General features: G+C 45.4%; 1 protein-coding gene across 2 annotated transcripts in view; it reads right to left on the reverse strand.

Moving 5' to 3' along the window:
- Nucleotides 1-18,496, reverse strand: part of ARHGAP10 (Rho GTPase activating protein 10) — a 243,242-nt gene that overhangs the window by 145,703 nt on the left and 79,043 nt on the right. For both annotated transcript variants that reach the window (XM_037058430.1, XM_037058431.1), the window contains exons 4-7: nucleotides 16,238-16,309; nucleotides 7,236-7,337; nucleotides 2,601-2,711; nucleotides 262-366 (exon numbers count right to left, since the gene is read on the reverse strand). In XM_037058430.1, coding sequence (XP_036914325.1) covers nucleotides 262-366; nucleotides 2,601-2,711; nucleotides 7,236-7,337; nucleotides 16,238-16,309 — 390 coding nt within the window. The remainder of the gene's footprint in view (nucleotides 1-261; nucleotides 367-2,600; nucleotides 2,712-7,235; nucleotides 7,338-16,237; nucleotides 16,310-18,496) is intronic.

Below are 18,496 nucleotides of genomic sequence, written 5' to 3' on the forward strand. Positions count from 1 at the left end.
AATCTTGACCATGAAAGCATACTGAGTGACTTTTCTGAAAATGAGAGAAACAAATTACATGAAATCTTAAAAGGAGCCACGAGGTGGCAGAATTCCCTGAGCTTCACCTAGTTGGAAAGCAGTTTGTTATGCCAATGGACCAGAAGGTGGCGATGTAGCCTCAGCTTCTAGTACCTGATCTTATTAAGACTTTTCATATAACAGATCAAAAATACACTTCTCCGACACCTTCAAATACCAGAGGGCTTTCATTTTCCTTACGTTCTGAATGTTGATCTGTAGTTCCATTTTGTAGTGATTGAAGTCTTTGGCAAGTTCATGGCCCTGATGGTAGAAAGTAAACATTCCCTGAAAAAATGACAGCATCTAAGACAAAGAAGAAAGAATGACATTAGCACCAAAAAACGGGGGGGGGGGACACAAAATAAAAACAGCCATGTACTTCCCCTTATCTCACTGTGATTCTACTGAAGTAGAATAATTAGAAGATTACTAGAATTTAGTTAAATCTAATTGCATCTTATTTATTAGTGTCTTTTTTTTTTAAAGGAAGGTTTGTGATGTTTCCTTAAATGTCAGAGCCATTAGACAGCTTTCATGGTATAATGGACAAGAGAAATAAAATTCTACATCATCCGTTTGTCATTTCTTTTTTTTCTAAGATTTTATTTATTTATCTTTAGAGGGGAAGGGAAGAAGAGAAGGAGAGAAATATCAATGTATGGTTGCCTCTTGTGAGTCCCCTTCTGGGAACTGGCCTGCAACCCAGGCATGTGCCCTGACTGGGAATCAAACCACGATCATGTGGTTCGCAGGCCCGGGCTCAATCCACTGAGCCCATTTGTCATTTCTAGTCAAGAGAATCGCCACAGACATTTATAATTGAAACTTGATCACTCTAGGTCAACAGAATCCATGAAGATGCCCCAGTTGGCGTAGCTCAGTGGATTGAGCGTGGGCTGCAAACCAGAGTATCACGGTTCAATTCCCAGTCAGGGCACATGCCTGGGTTGCAGGCCAGTTCCCAACAGGGGGCGCATGGGAGGCAACCACACATTGATATTTCTCTCCCTCTCCTTCCCTTCCCCTCTAAACATAAATAAATTAAAAATCTTTAAAAAATGAAAATAAATAAAAATTAAAGAAAATAAAAAGACAAGAAAGTGAAATCACAGAATCTAAGAGCTAAGTGGCACCCAGCGCCCTGTAACCTGTCCTGTCACAAGGACTTTCCGACACCAAGGCAGAGAGGCGGCAGCAGGGTGGAATCTAAGCCCGAGTGTCTTACCAACTCTCCCCCTGCCCCTCATGAGTGATCAGAAGGCGGGGGTGGGGGGCAGGTTCTGCCCCATGAGCAAGTGAAAGTGACCTGGGGTGAGAGTTAAGAAAATCGTAACATTCATATTCTTCAGAATGTCACAGAGTGACCAGTCAGGAGTTGGGACTCTTGACATCAAGCAGTCGGTATGAGGGTTCAATTCCCAGCTTCAACACGGTCACGAGCCCTTGGGCAGCCACTGAAACTTTTCCTACGTCAGTCTGCTTGTTTGCTAAGTGAGATAATAAAAGTATCCCCTTACTGAGTCATTCTGTAGAAGAAATGCATGAACACGGTCTCAGAACAACGACCCAAACAATGAGTGAGCACTACACATGCTCAGTAACTGTCCATTGCTGTTTCCCGTAAAGAAGAAAAAGCTTTAATACAAATTTTCCTCTAATTTAGGTTAATTCTTATTACTCCGACTAGACTACAGCTTCTACAAATGCCAATTTTTAATTAATCATTACCTAATTTTTTGTTTCTCAAGTTTATATATACGATGGGTAGACTGAAAAACATGACAATTTTATACCAGTACAGCTGTTTTTTAAAAAAATCAGACACAAAAACATTTATATGGAAATTAAGATTAGTATTGAAACTCAAACTCCAGTGTTTCTTGCCTTTTTTGACTAAAACACACAGTATAAAACACCCCTTACATTTTGATTCAGGAGCTAAATATATGCATGTATGTGCATAAACATTAATATACAGAACTGCAGCCATTACAATACATATATATAAGCACAAACTAAAATCGCATGTTGCTAAAACAACTATCAAGCAATGTCCAGGTAACTCAAAATAGTTTCAAATGTTCCACACACTGGTCCCTGACTCAGGTGGCCATTAGCACGGTGACTTGTATTAGAAGTAATCTGTCGCCAAATTGGTTGAAAGTGCCCAGGTGTGGACTGGAATGCTTGCTTCAGAAACAAACTTGGGTGGAGTGAAGACCACCCCAGCCACACCACCCCTCTGCTCACATTCCAGGACCATCTCCTTCGCAGGGATTTTCGCCCCAGGTGAAGCTGCACCTGGCTGCAGGGGTGGTGACATCCAGCACCTGTCGCAGTGCCAGCAGGGCTGAGGGCCACAGGTGGACAGTGACGCCTCAGCTTCGAGGCCCCTGGGTCCACCCTCTCCCTGTACAGCAGGGCGTCTCGTGTGTGTGCACTGCCGTCTCTAGACACCGCACAATGAACCCAGAGCGAAAAGCACCTGGATCCTATGACAAAACTCCAGCAGCAGAGCCACCTGCCACGATACTCACAGGCTCCACGAATTCAAACTTCTTCCTCTCCTGGATTTCCTGCAGCTTACACACATACTCAAGAGACAGTTCATAGAAGTGCTGCCGAGTCTGCTCCACTTGCGTGTCTGCCTACGTTGGAAAAAACGAGGCTGGTCAAACAGAGGCCGCGAGGAGGGACACCCCGACCAGAGGCTGGCAACGCTCCGGCCCACAGGCCAACCGCCACACCCCTGCTGTGTCTGAATGAAGCTGGAACGGGTGCAGTGGGGACTGTTCGCTTAGGCAACTTCTGTGGCTCTGGCTGCTCTGCTGCTACAACAGCCGAACTGAGCAGGTTGCCACAGGGACCTCATGGTCCACAGAGGTCTGGAACACTCACTCTCTGACTCTCGGTGAAACAGTGTGCTGCCCCTCCAGGAAGGCTCTTTACGAAAAACTCACCCAAACAACTGACACCCAAGGGCGAAGCACCTACACGGAGTCAGAGCAGTTTCCACGAACAAATCCTCTAAGTCCAAAGTTGTCCAGGGAGAGAGGTCGGGGAGACACCTAAGGCCGTGGCACCAGGGAGGGACGGCAACAGGTGAGGCAGATGCAGACACAGCCCCGTCCCAAGGGCCTGGCTCTCAAAGGCGGGTCAGGGCTTGAAGCCCGCAGGCAGGAAGCCACACTCCTGGACCCTCACCATGGCTCATTGCCCAGGAGGCACAGGCAGCGGATCCTCGGGGCACTGAAAAAAAGGTTCTGGCTCATCTTGTCTAACTGGAAAGAAACGGGGACAGGAGCACAGTTCCACAGAGAAAGAATTCCCGTTGATCGTGTGACATGTTTCCCAATTTGGCTGATTTTAAAGTTACTTATCTGGACATCTCTCCAAATAAGAGATACAAAAGGCGATACGAACATGAAAAGATGCTCAACATACAGTCATCATTAGGGAAACACAAATCAAAGCCACCGGACACCACCTCGCCCCCCGTGAGGGTGGCTGCTGTCGAAAACACAGGAAGCGAGTGTCGGGGAGGGTGTGGAGAAACTGGAAGCCTTGCGCCCTGTCGGTGGGCACGCAAAATGACGCCACCGCTACGAAACTAGTGTGGCAGGTCTCCAAACAAATGTAAACCAGAACCACCACTCGATGCGGCAATCCCGCCTGCAGGGATACCACGCGACCACCGGAAAGAACCGCAGCCAAGTCTAGGCGGATGCTTGTTCCCCCAGTCATGGCAGCACCACGCACAGCAGCTGGCCAGCCATCCACCCCGAGGTGGACGGATCAGCCAAATGTGGGGTTTGCACACAACAGCTGCAAACAGCCTTACAAAGGAAGAAAATTCTGACACCTGCCACTCGCCACCTGGATGGGCCTTGAGGACATTATAAGAAGTGACATAGGCAAGTTACAAAAGGACAAATACCATGTAAAATCCACGTATATGAATACCTAAAACAGTCACATTAAGAGAGACAGAAAATAGAATGGTGCTTGCCAGGGGCTTGGGTGGGGGGCAGAGAAAATGGGAGTTATTTCTGGGTGAGCACCAAATTTCAGTTTGGGAAGATCAACATAGTTCTGAGTGGTGAATGGTGGGGGATAAACTTAATTGTACACTTGGAAGTAGTTAAAATCATAAATTTAATGCTTTGCATATTTTACCACATTTTTTTAATTTGGGAGGAAAAAATATTTAACATATAATAAAAAATTAGCATGTATCTAATCTTCTAAGCAAAATGATGTTTGAATTTAAAAATAAGAGTGTTATTATGAAGCCAAAATGAGAATTTCTACCCAATACTCATCAGTCACATTTTTATGCCTCTGATAAGCAGACTTTGACCGTTCAGCCACCAGCAGTTAATAGGCACGACTCCTAGCAAAAACACTGTAATTTTGTTGAGTATTTAATAAAATAAAGATATAAGGAGCAATGAGTAGATTCATGTTACTGTTATTGCAAAATGTCCTTCACAAAAATTACGGCAGGGTCAGATTTACCAAGTTGGTTTTTTTTTTAAATTTTAGCAGATTCCCTGCTTGCTCACGATACTGCAATAACCTATCCAGGAAACGGCTTCCCACACCTCTCTAGTGCTCTCATAGTTCAGAACTTCAGGCTGTGTGCCGTGTGATCAAACCACCAGGACCCCTCACACGGTCAATGACCCACAATTTACACCAATGCCACGGGCATCCACGGCACACCTCATTTCACACTTTGTAGCCTGACTCTAGTGTGACAGGCAATCGTCGTCTCTGGTGGAAGAATGAATACACTGGTCTGGGTCCCAGGTTCCTGGCGCACAGCTCCTAAAACCCAGGAAATCCTCTGAGCGACGGGAGTGTCCTTCACCTTATACAGCAGCCCCTTTAGAGCAGCCCCGAGATGATGCTCATGAGAAGAAGAGGGGAGGCCCCTGGGCAGCACCAGAAAGACCCAGTGATCAGAGGCTTGAAATCTGCAGCCCCAACCCCCACCTCTGGGAAAGGGATGGGGCGGTGGAGGGGACATTACAGATTAAGCTCCACACAACTCTTCAACAGGAGTTGGTGAACGCGCCCACGGGCCTGAGGGTGGCAGATCCCGTTTTCGTGGGCACAGAAGCTTCTGTACTTGGGACCCTTTCGGACCTCACTCTGTACTTCTTGATCTGGCTGTTCATCTGCGTCCTTTATGTGACCTTCACTATAAACTGGTCAACCTGAGCAAAGGAGTCTCCGAGGTCTGAGAGCAGCTCCAGCAAATTAACTGTAGGAAGAATGGTCAGGGAAAACTCTTCATGTGGTAACCTCTGAGTGGAGAATATTTGAGCGAATAGTTGAAGGAGTGAGGCGTGTGGATCTGGGTTGGAATCACACCAGGGAGTAAGACAAATGATGCAAAGGCCCAGAGAATGACATCCACTTGCCCCGGTCCAGCCAGAGCAAGGCAGGCCACGTGGGTGGGAGGATAGGCGGGTGGGCTCTGGGCCACTGGAGGGAGTGAGGAGAAGGGTCTGTGAAAAGGAACAATATGAAGCCTTGCTCTGCTTGTTCTATGGAAAATAAACTGTAGGATGAGGCCGGTGCAAGCAGGGAGACCAGCTAAGAGGCTTTTGCAGTAATCTGCTGAGAGATGCTTGTGGCTGGTGGCTGGGAGAAGTGGTGGCCACATTCTGATTAAATCTGAAACCAAAGAAAGCCTATGCGGACAGGCGGGGGGGTGGGGGGGGTTGGAATTAGGGAAAGGGCCGAGGATGGCTCTGAAGGTTGTGCCTGAGCCATGCTCAGGCAGAGATCCCTAATTCAACAGTGAAGGGGAAGTGGGAATTAGCACTGGGCATGGAAACCCCTTCAGGACACCTGACACAGGAGACAAGGGGAGCCTTGAGGGAGCGTAAGGAGGGCCTCTGAAAACAACAGCTGCCGTTTCAAAACCGAGGGAGGGGTGGGGATGGGGGAGGAGATGTAAGCATTTCGTGTTCTTCTCCAGGACATGCAACCAGGAGACAATGGAGGGAGCCCTACCGACCCACCCACCCCCCCACCCCACCCCCTGCCTGCAGCATTGTACTAAGGACTAAGTGATACAAAAGCCTCTTTCTCTCCTACAAACTGGCAAAGGCCACCCAAGTGTCAGTCAAAGGTATTAAAGAAAATAGGACCTGCAGGCAACGTCAAGATGGCCACACACACTTTGCAACTACCCATGTGACACTTAAAAATAACCCAGGTTTGTACTTGGGTATCTTGTGCTGGTGAATTATGCCCAGATTCCTTATGTATTTAAAGGTCAGCAAATGAGGGGGGACACCAACACTTTTGTGGGAGGAGTCAGGAGCCTAACAGTTTGCAAACAGCATTGTTTTTAATGAAAAGCGTATGTCCCAAACTGCGAACCCGTTGAGTTCGAGTTCAAGTGTGTGAGGGGGAGAAGAACGAGTGGCAGGATATTCAGAAAAGAGAAAGAGAAAATCAGAGATAAGACATAAATTCCTTTCCCCTCACGTACAGCTCCCTCCAAAAAAGAAGTCTATTAACAAAAGCATAACAGATGTTCTCCACCCAAGGAAGCGGGCCCCCCGGAATCTTCAGGGTTAAGTAAGGTGAATGCTGCCTTCACAGAAAAGCCCACTGGTATAGGGACTTACTACATCCAACTCCTTTCTTCGAGAAATCTTGAACACCAATTAATGAATCTAGACCTGAAAACAGTGTGTCTGTGCTTCGGTAATGCTGGTTACAACCGTTCCTGAGAACATACACGGAGAACAGAAGGTTGTGCCACTATGAACCCGTACTCCAGTAATCCCTGGAGGGTGTGCTCATTATCTTCTGTCTTGTTCCACAAGAATTCTTTCCTTCATCTGGGGGAATACCTATTCATGTTTTCCATCTTTAATAACCCTAAACCTAAAGTTTTCAAAGGAAAGGTGCGTATTTAAAAAAACACAGGCAAATATCATATAGTGACGAAAGGAAACTTGACTATTTATTATATTAGAGTCAAGTGGTGTGGTGAACACAAAGCAATATACAGGTGGTGTGTTAAGAATGGTGCCCTCGAAACACAGAATCTTATTAACCAATGTCACCCCCCCCAATTATTTTTTTTAAATATGCACCGCTTATTCAATTTTAGAAACAAATGAACAGAAAAATAAAATCAATACCTCTTGTAAGTGTGAGTCTTTCTTTTTTGCTGATAAATTCAAATGTTTATCAATCAGGCTATAGTTCTTCTCTGTCTCTTTGTCAAACTTCTTCTTTTCCTCCTACAAATCGGAAAAACAGACAACGGTGATTAAACAGGAAAAAAATGCATACACATAGGAAACCCACTGGGAAGCTTAAAATACAAAAACTATCTGCCGATAGAAGCACCACCGAGTGTGAAGTTATCTGGCCAATCTATCTGCACCCTGGCCACTGCTGCTTAATCAGCAAGTCGGCACCAGAATTGAACAGACACTTATCTTTTCTCCCCCCCCACAATGGGCTTTTCCCCAAGCCTGTTATTTTTCAACGCTGCACACTTATCAGTGTTTGGAATTAACACCACGTCATTCGTTCCACATTGTTAAAAAAATGTAAAGAGGAACACATAACATAACAAGAACATAAAGCCTGAAAAAGCAAACTTGCTATATACATTGTGGCATAGAGGTGGAATTCATTTAAAACTGAGTTTTTTCTCTACATAAAAAAGAATCCTAATAATCACATTGGGGGGAAAAAAATCTTGGGACAGGACCTCCCTTACTGTCTCCAGTATGACTGCAACCACCAAAGGCTGTGCCCAGAAATGCCGTCCACTTGCCCAGCCTTCAGAGAGATTTCTAGAACACTGTCCACAACACTGATGTTCTCTACAGACCCTGTGGGTAACGTAACGAGCATCGCTCAGGTCCTGCCTAGAACAAGCATGTGCTTTCTTCTGCTATAGCAGCTTTTTGAGAAAACAAGTAACTTTAACATTTCCAGTGCAGAAAAGACAGACTACCTCCCCTCCCACCGCCTGCCAACTTCAGCAGATTTTTCATAAACATTTCTGAGCACCAACGAGTGCACACTGTGTCCTCAGACTGTCCAAATGTTTCCATGAACTTGAAGCTCTCCCCGGCTCTCCAAGGCCTCCCAGAAAGGAACATTCTCTTCCCTACTTTCCAACTTCCACTTTCTAAAGCAGAAGTAATGAGCCAGCAGCCCAGCCCTTTCTGGTACGTTCTTTTCCCTATTGGGCAAAGAGATGGAATAAAGCGCGTGAATTCTATTCCTTTGCATTCATCAGTTCTGTCTGTCACGACTCAGGACTCCCAACTGCTGCTGTGGGGACCCAGGACAGAAACTCTGCCAGCTCACCTGAAGACCCTACACTGAGACCCTACACTGATGGGGAAGAGCGAGACTCAGGAACTGCAGTTTCTTCCCATTTCTACTCCAAGTTGAAGTACAAACTAGCTGCGCAACTTAAAAAAAAAAGTAACAACACAGAACCTTCGTTTCATATTGAGAAGATCAGGGATTTTTTTTAGATCCAACCCTAAACTTCTGTATCCTGTGATTCACTCATGTGTAAGAATCAACATGGGCTGAAACAGAAGCACTTTTCCTTTATGCCCTAAGTTTCATTTACAACCTTTTTTTTTTTAAGTTTAAGATGAATGTGTGGTTACTGTTCTCTACTTTTCATGATCATACTCATCAACTATTTTACTATCAAAAAATAAAAAGTAAAGCAAACATATGGCCATTACTTCAAAATCTCCACTAGGTAACAAAGCGGATATTGTGGTGTGCACACAAGTTCAGGTGTCAGGAGAACTCCAGTCCTGGTGGTGGCAGTCAGGGATCCACGCAGCGTCCCCCAGCAGCAGCTTCCCAGGCTCACGGAGAACAGGAATGCCTTTATCACATTGTTGCACTGACAAGATTATTGCAACGCAAGAGCACAGAGTAAAAACCATTCACTATCTTTGCAGATTAACTACCTCCCAGGTCTACTGAACACACATTTACTCGTGTGATTTCATTGGCATCAAAACATGGAACAAAGAAGGATCGATGCTGAAACCACCAACGAAACCCCCAGCACGCTCGGCAACAGTGGGGTATGGAAATGAGCACATGGGTAAAGTTTGGAATGAAAGAAAGGGTGATATCAAGGCTTTGTCAAGAAAGAATTTAGCCAAGAAACATTACACCCACCAAGAAAAAAGGAAATCCTTCTATTTACACAGGGTATGGCATTATACAAATGTCACTGTGATTTGTTTTCAAGTCATAAGCCTTAGATAATGATTTCTTCCTGCATTTGTTCTCAGCGCCCTTATTAGCATCTCTGTGCACATATAACTTTCTGTGCTAAAGTAGTGTGGACATTTCTTTAATACTGCGATATAGGATATACATGTACATGGATGGATGGATAACATATATTATACGTAAAATAAATTGAGCCACTTAAGACAAAAGGCTCTTTCAAGAATCAAGTTAATAAGCACAATGAAAAACTTCTTTATAAAACTGCATCATAAACTCAAGTACAAGCCAGGCAGTAATAAAATGAATAAAGCGAGCTGGAGTGGAACTCCTTAAGGTGGGTGGGGCCACGGCAAACCAGAAAGCCCCCCTGGACCCAGAGGGATAGGTGTCCACAACACGGCCCCCTAGTTCCTGCCGCACGGGGACCCAGCACACAGCCCATGTCCTCGGATTCTTCTGCAACAGCTAAAAACCCCTGTGATTTTTAAATAGTGGCAACAAGTTTCTCTTTTAATTCTGCACATGAGTAAGCCAAACAAAATTACGTTTACAGGTTAAATGCCATGATGGGAAGTCAGCTTGTGATCATTTATAAAACCTCACATGTAAAAAGGATAAGAAGAGCCATTACCTGAAACAACATAATCAAGTAAGATGTACACTATAAATGGTAGAGATTTTGTAAACCTCAGAACCAAACTTTAAATACTCAGGTCTTATGAGTACATTAGAGAGAGGTGTCATTATAAATGACCACACAAAGAAACATATCACTCAACCAATGGTGGGGGAATGACTGGTTAAACTGTGTGAAAACAGAGTGAGCATCACATCTCGTACCAAAATTAATTCCAGATGGACTGGAAAAGTCCCAAGTAAAAAGTGACATCATGAAAATGTATTTCCACAGATATTAGAGAGTGGAGACTTTCAAGCAAAAAAAGCAACAGAAGAAGCCTTAAGACCGTCTAGATGTCAAAAATACACAATCAGCAAACTGAAAAGCAAGCAAAGCAGGAAGACAATGTGACTAATATGTAAGAAAAGTAAATATTCATAACATAAAAAACATTATTAAGCAATTTTTACTGAAATCTGACATGAATAAGTCCATGTAAAATAAAAATGGCTAAAGAACACACAAAGAATTCACAAAAGCCTGAACAGAGGTGTGAATTGTCTGCATTTCTACAGAGCACTAGAATTTCTGGTTTTGTTTTAAAAGAAGGGGAGAATTTTTTTAAGTTACCAGATGACTTCTTAAAATATTTTGGTATTTTCTGTATTTTCTAGGAGGAGGAAATGAAAAAGCTTATTTTCAAACTATAAATAGAAAATAATAAGGCATGACTAGCCTAGAGAAGAGCTTAAATACCTTCTTAGAGATTCCAATTCTTTCTCCCTTTTTATTTAGGTAAAAAGGTGGGGTAATATCACATGTACTACACCAGCAGGAGCCCTTTTAAAACAAAATCCTATACACCCAAGCCAGCAACGTCCTACAGGGGAGGGGAAAGGCCACCTCCTCTGGGAAGCGCCCCCTCCCCACTCCGGGGAGGAGACCATGCCCTCCCTTTACTTCTGCACCAAAGGTCACCTTCCCCACCTGACACTGCATTTGCTGTACTGAGCCCCACTGTTCCCCTTTCCATGAAGCTCCTTCAGCCTTTCTCCAAAGAGAGGAGAGCTCTCCATTCATCCCCACAGAATGGAGCAAGGCACTTAGCACCACGGTGGGTTTGGTCTGGTCAGAGGAATGGAGGAGGGAGCCTAGGCTGTAGCAGCACCATCCACTCGGTATCTCCAGAGTCACCCACCCATCACCCTGACACTAGCGCCTGGTCAGGGGGGTCACTAGCCTACACAGCACTGCTCTGCCACATTGCCCCTGAACCCACCCTTCGGAGAGCGGACCAAAGCCTGAGCAGCTCTCGTTTGGCAAGTTGATGCAGAGCAAGCTGTAAGTGGGATAATAAAATAATCAAAAGTATGTACACCAGCCCTGCATTCGACATGGGAAAGGCATTATCAAATGCATTTAGTCCTCACAATGAATGACCTTCTGAGACAGTTGTCACTGGTCACATTGTAAAAATCAGGAAGCCAAGGCGTAGTATCAGCAGCCTTGAGCAACCTGCCCCAAATCACATAGCTGGTAAAGGGGCAGAAACGGGACTCAAACAAGGAAGAATGTGGTCGCCCTGGCAGATCTTCCCACACTGCAGGCCAAAACAGCAGGGACGCTCCAGAGCACCTGTGCCTGTTACAGCACGGTGCCCCTTTCGCTTTGATATTGGAGCATCGCCCCACATGCCAATGTCTTAAAGGGCAGGGGAGTTTTCATTCATAATTGTATCTCAGGACCTCTTACACTACGCCGTGTGATAAGCACTGACAAGTTTTGTTCCTAAAGTTTTAAAGAAAAATTAAATCGATATTCTTTCCCGATTTACCACCTTAATTTACCGCTTTAATTTAAGAAATTATTCAACAGTATTGAAATAACTACGTATGGTGCCAGGTGGGTACTGCAAACCTCAGGGGACACTTTGTGAAGTGACTGCTGGACCACTGTGCCGCACACCTGACACTAAGCAGAACAACACTGAACGTAAACTGAAGGGAGAAAACTACAAATAAATTATTCGGACAGATTTACTTTTTATCCATATTTTGCCATCACAGAATCTCAAAACATCAATTTTTATTAAACATGTAATTATTAGTTTTGGAAAGAAATTCAGCATGAGCGATTAGCAATAGCTGAGGCAGTTAAGTTACGAGATGAACTTTTTTTTTAACCCTTCTGGTTAAGTGTTTTATTCTACTGAATTAAAATGGCTGTTTAGCAAAACAGCATCTGAACAGGCTCTATTATCGATACAATGTTAGCAGCACCCAGGCAATCTCTGCTGTAAGCCACAGTGTCATCGCCTGATTGAATATCGGAGAGAGCAATTCTAAACTTGCCCACCGTAACGCTCATCACATTCTGTTACTTCTCAGAGTCTCTACACAATCAACACCGCTCCCCATGTCGCCCGGTGTCTGCATCCGTCAAGATTTCCTGAGGCCACCTCGACTATCGACTAGACTATCGACTATCGACAGTGCAGGCCGTCACTCAGGAGTAAGTGACAAACTCTTAGGGGAGGTGACACCTTCAGAGGAGGTAAGGGGCTGAGCTGGCAACCTGGCGGGACACAGCACAGACCCGCCTGCATGCTGCAAAGGAAAACAGGGCTTTTCAAACACAGGTGAGAAGCTGGCGAGCGTGTAAGAAAATGCAGGGGAACCTACAGAATGGAGGGACGAGCCCAAAGCAGAGAGGTGACTGACTGAAGGAGGACACGTCCTTCTGTGAGGGAGCACACAGTAGGGGAAAAAACACCACGGGACTTTCTAAAAATCCAACCTACAAAACCACCCAGCTGTTGAGATGATGGTAAAGCCACCAGTTAAACATGTACTTGGGATTCTGGAACCTGGAGGAGAGAGTAAGCAGAACTGAAACAGCTTCAACATGAAGGTGAAAGGTGGCGCAGCGTCAGATGGGGGAAAAGAGAAAGGAGAAGATAAACTTATGATGCTTACACCCAGAAAAGTTCTGCTGTGGTCAACTTTTCAAGACTTTAAAAAACATTCCCCACATGAAAAATACTTTCCTATTTCAAAGATCTTTAACCTAAGAAAGTCAGATTTTTTTTACATATCCCAGGTAGTAGATCAACCAACAGATCAAGACCATGTGCTCATCAAAATATGACTGACAGTTCAGAAATCACAGATGTAGAAAATAAATGTCCAGATCACAGACCCTTCCTTGGTTCTTCTAGAATTATCCACAGAACTGGTTATTTATTTATTAGGTACCTTACACAGTAAGACAGAGTAGAAACTAGCAGAAAGTAAAGAAATTAAGCATAGTTTTATCTCATTAAGATTTAATGATCTAATAAAAGAGACAGAGAAATATATTTATATATATTCTGAGAAAATCACCTTTCTCTACAGTTTCTTATAATACACAAAACTGCCAGTAAAAACAAAGGGCATCTCCCTGTGACCCACAACCAGTCACCCTCCTCGAAGGTGACATCAACAGAACTGACAGCCAACACAGGGGTTCAGAGCAAGAATGGACATGTCAAATGTCCTGCAGCTGCAAGAACAATACAGAGACATAAGGGGGGGACTTCAGGATAGCATGTGGCCAATAACCAGCTCCAGGCATAAACTAAAATTATCAAAATAACCTCTCCTTTTCTCAGGGCCCTGTACGTTGCCAGTTGCTTTATACGATACCTCTGAACAGTATTAGAAGCCAGGAACATTTAGCAGAAAGGAGTCAAGAGAAAACCCAGGGTCAGCAATTTAGAAAAAAACCGCAAGGTGGGTAGCAAATAAAAAATAAAGTATATTTACTCATTAAATCACATTCATTTTTCATTTCCAGAGCACAGTCCTCGTCCACCACCACCATTGTCCCATGACAAGAAGATAAATCTAAAATGGATATCATTACACTTTCAACACCTATTTCAATGAAATGTTTAAAAAAAGAACCAAGATGTTCAAGTTTTAAAACAGCCTAAGAAGATAAAACAGATGATAAAACTGTAAAATAAAGCAGTCATAGCCCAAAGTCCGTCATTTTACAGGTAGGAAACTGAAGCCCATTATTGTCCAGGTCACAGGTGTGAAACCAGACCTCCACTGACAGGCTACAAAGCCAGGGGATACACCGTTCAGCCTCATGACGCCCAGCAGACAATCCCAGGAAGGGAACTTGGACTGGAGGGCACCCCTCCCTCAAAACATAGCCTAAAAGCTGTGAGATACTGCGCCCAGAAGAAGAGTCTAACAGGTGAACAAACCACTTAAAATAAAACGGATTCCATGCACAGCAACTAAAAACGAGGCCCTCACGGGGCACCTTGCGCCGCTGCAACCATCTGAGGCCACCATGTTAATTCAGATGAAAAGTGGGACAGTATTTGTAGGAAGATAAAGAAAAACACCTCACATTTCCAAGGCATATGGGGGGTGGGGGGAGAAAACAAATACGAAAACTCTCTTCCCCACCTAAAATTGATGTTATTCTCCTCTCCTTGGGCCAAGCCAAAAATGGTTAACACACACAGAGAACGATACTTTTTCCTCCTTGAGCACATGCACAAAATCCAGGAATGGTTGATGGGAGTATAGTTCTCTGGGATCATTTCAAAGCCCAATTCTAAAGAACACTTGAGTAGCTGCTAAATATACCGCAGGCCCCCTGGGGCAGCATCCCTGAGAATTCCCAGAAAGCCTGGCTCCCTCCCACAGCCCCGAGAGCAGAGTCCATGACTTACTCATCTCGGACTCCCCAGAACCTGTAACTACATTAGCACACAACAGAAGCTCAATAAATTTTTGTTAAATTGAAGGAAATTACATTCCAATAACCTAATCGTGTCTTCCTGTTACTGTATTTAGCTAGGAAACAGGCACAAAGGGAATGAGACATTCATATTAATTAACTGGGGAACAGAAGCCTGCCTGCTTAGCCAGGGAGCTGCGGCTTCACCCGCCCCCTCCAGGGGGAGTAACGCTCTCAGCTTCTGCCCACCCTCCTTCCAGGATTGTCCGTCTGCCACAGGGTGCGGGAGGGCACAGCAGGAGTTGCTTGACCAAAGACTCTGTCGGTCAAATTAAGGGGTGAAAACCTATCAAAAGCCCACAAAAACTTGGGAAGTTGATTGGTTCTTTTGAAAAAACATCTGGTCTGCCCCAAACTTAAGTTAATATAAACCCAAGGGAACAAAGAAATTCTGAGGGGGGGTGTGTGTGTCTCTCTCCCCCCAACTCCCACTAATGGCCCGTCCTCTCCATGGCCATGTGGCCCTGGCAGGTGCGTGGCCAACGGTGCGCAGTCACCACACGCAGGCTCCAGGAGGGAGCCCGAACACCACGGCACAGCCACGACTGCAGCTGGAAACACCTGCCAAAGTGGCCGGCTGCTGGCTTGCACTGAACCTCAACGTGGAGCAGAAACTCTGGGCTTTTGCTTTGGCCTCGTTGAGGCCAAGACTGGACCTTTGCCATGGCGAGATGGAACCCTGGCAAGTTAAGAGGGGAGCCCCCTTCCTTTTACATCATCAACAAAGTTAACCATGGAACCCCATACTCCCGTGAGGATCTCAGGAAATTCTTTTCCTTGAGACGCCACAAGAGCTCCACCTCCCCGTTAACAGTCCCGGTTTCCTTGAGCATCGTGGTGGGGCGGCATTTCTAATCTGCTGCGATGCTCTCCTACAACAAGGCTCCGTTCCTCTGTGAAACGGAGGTGTATGGAAACAAGGGCACGTCCTATGGAGATAGACGCCCCCCACCCCCACCCCCGCCAGGCCCTGGGGTAAATGTGTTGTTTGGTTAAAGATATTTTTAAAACTCCACATGGAACAGCACAGCCCAAGATTATCAGCGGTGTCACTGTCCTGCCCAGGTGTTTTTGTTTTGTTTTCCATCTCGTATTCCCCCCAAAGGGAAACGCACATTTACAACATAAAACAACAGATGGTTTATCCCAACGTCTCCTTTGGTNGTCCTATGGAGATAGACGCCCCCCACCCCCACCCCCGCCAGGCCCTGGGGTAAAATGTGTTGTTTGGTTAAAGATATTTTTAAAACTCCACATGGAACAGCACAGCCCAAGATTACCAGCGGTGTCACTGTCCCGCCCAGGTGTTTTTGTTTTGTTTTCCATCTCGTATTCCCCCCAAAGGGAAACGCACATTTACAACATAAAACAACAGATGGTTTATCCCAACGTCTCCTTTGGTGCTGCCAAATGCGAACAAAGCGCAGGCCGAAGCAGCAGAGGCATCGCCGTGCTCTGTTTACGAGTGTGCTCAGATTAGACACAAACCTTTACAGCTCCCAGTTGCTCCTTTCTGAATTTTTCCAATGGCTTAATCAGGGTTTCAGTGACACTTAATGCCTAGAGAACGAGAGTAATCACAAAAGAACATCAGGTTTCCAGAAAACATTAGTATTGCATACTATCTCCCTTCCCTCTCCCACCCCAACCAGAAATAAAATGAACAACAGATTTAACTGCTGTATCTCGCCTTGCCAACACAGCCATTGGATCGCTCCTAAATTTGTGAACACACCAGATCTCCATAAATATTTTCAGGCAAGAGGCAGTGGGGAGACACGCCAGGGAAATGTGTCACGCAGCTCTACGCAGCTCTCTCTTTGGGTCGAAAGAGCAAGAGGGTTGCCTTTAAACAACCAAGGGGCCCATCCTTTGCACTAAGAGAACACTTCTGAGGTTTCTTTTCCCGTCCCCCTCCTCAGAAAGTTAAAACTCAGTTACATTCCATTATCAGTTATTGGACTACATCATGCCAAGGGCTGGGGTTGTGACGACAGGTTTAAATACAGCCCGTCCACCCTTCACTGCTGCAAATTCCTCGTGAGGATTTAAGGTACATCAGCGAAGCAGAGTGGCGGCCGCTCCTGAGTCAGAGTAAAGGTGGGGCGGGCCGGCCAACAGCAGAGCGGTGGGAGCCAGGGACAAGACGGGAGCCACGCGCGGACCCCAGACCACAACTGCACTCATCCTCCTTCTGGCTGGCGTGTGGGGCTTTTCAGTTTAAGAACGAATCCACAACAAACACTGCTGAAACGCAAATAAAAAGAAATATTTACCTAACGAGAATGCATTTAACATCATTGTTGCTGGCGGGCAGTGCCTTTCTCAGCCTCTCTTTCCAGACCAGAAATATCCAGAAAAGGAAACCAAAATAATGTTGTTTACATTCATGTAATTGTTTACAACAATGTGCCACCACTTTTAAAAAAAAAATTTTTTTTTAAAGCCCTGGAGTGATTCAGTGGATTAAGCACCGCCAGCCTGAGAACCAAAGGGTCCATGGTTCAATTCCCAGTCAGGGCACATGCCTGGGTTGCAGGCCAGGCCCCAAGTAGGAGATGTGTGAGAGGCAAGAACACATTGATGTTTCTCTCCCTCTTTTTCTCCCTCCCTTCACCTCTGTCTAAAAAAATAAATGAATACATAAAATCAAAAAAATATAACGCCCCTAGAAAGTCAAGCTAAAAATTACAGGAAAAAAATGAGTTAGAATAAGAAATGATTCTTAACTTAACCAAAGACTCGTTTGCAGTGTTTCACTATGTAAGGGTTTCTCCCAAAGCAACAATTTGTACTGTGTGCTGGGAATCCTCCAAAAAGGTGATGGTGCCCAGCGTGGGAACTGTCTTCCCAAGGCCAGCAGCTGGGTTCACTGCCACCCTGACAATTTGCTACTTAGCTGTCAAACAGCTGGGGCAACAGAGACCTAAAAGTAAGAAGAGCAACGGCTAGCCAAGGAAATGGGATCATCTTCAAAATACATTGATATTACCCTCTCTACTTGTAGAGCAGGTGACTCCCCCAACCATGGCCAACCAGAGTCTTTTATATTTTATACTAAAGCACCAAGCCAGTAAAAGCCAACTAAAACACCATGGAATGCCCCAAGTTCCACCTGGGAAAGCAGGTGAGAGAGGCTCCGCCATACATTTCAAAAACTATCCAAGTGACGTACAATGTCTCAAACTAATTTAAGGCATACTTCAATGAGAACAGTGTTACGTCCCAGCATTTGGATCACGCTGCTCGTGTTCCTGAATGAGCCTGCACCTCATAAGTCTTCCCTGGAGGCCGCCCCACTCGAGAAAGAAGTCGGCCCAGCTGTGCGTGCTGCACGAGAGAAAGCTGGCCCCGGAGACCTCGGGGACCCCATCCACCTCCATGACGGCAGGACTCCACGTCACCGGGAGAAGCAGGAGCACACACTATTGTACATTTCACTGTCGCCTTATCGTGGGTGGTGGCAAACCACAAACCCCAGCAGGACTTCACAGCTCAAAGTAAAAGAGCAAGGCTATTACACAACAGTCTGGGGACGACGATGGTCCCACTAGTCAAGTCTGAAACCCTTTCATTAGACAGTCAGATAGAAGAAATTAGATGTCTCAAAAGAAAAGGACAGGCAAGGTGGTGTCTTCACCTACCGCACAGGTGGAGCTAGACCTGAGCAACCTGCGGACCAAGGGGCAGATCAGCGAAGAATGAGTCCCCACTGTGGGCAGGAACCATGCCCACCACTTTAAATGC

The sequence above is a fragment of the Sturnira hondurensis genome, unplaced genomic scaffold (genome assembly GCF_014824575.4).
Source record: "Sturnira hondurensis isolate 20B ecotype Veracruz unplaced genomic scaffold, ASM1482457v3 Scaffold0010128, whole genome shotgun sequence".
NCBI classification, from domain to species: Eukaryota; Metazoa; Chordata; class Mammalia; order Chiroptera; family Phyllostomidae; genus Sturnira; species Sturnira hondurensis.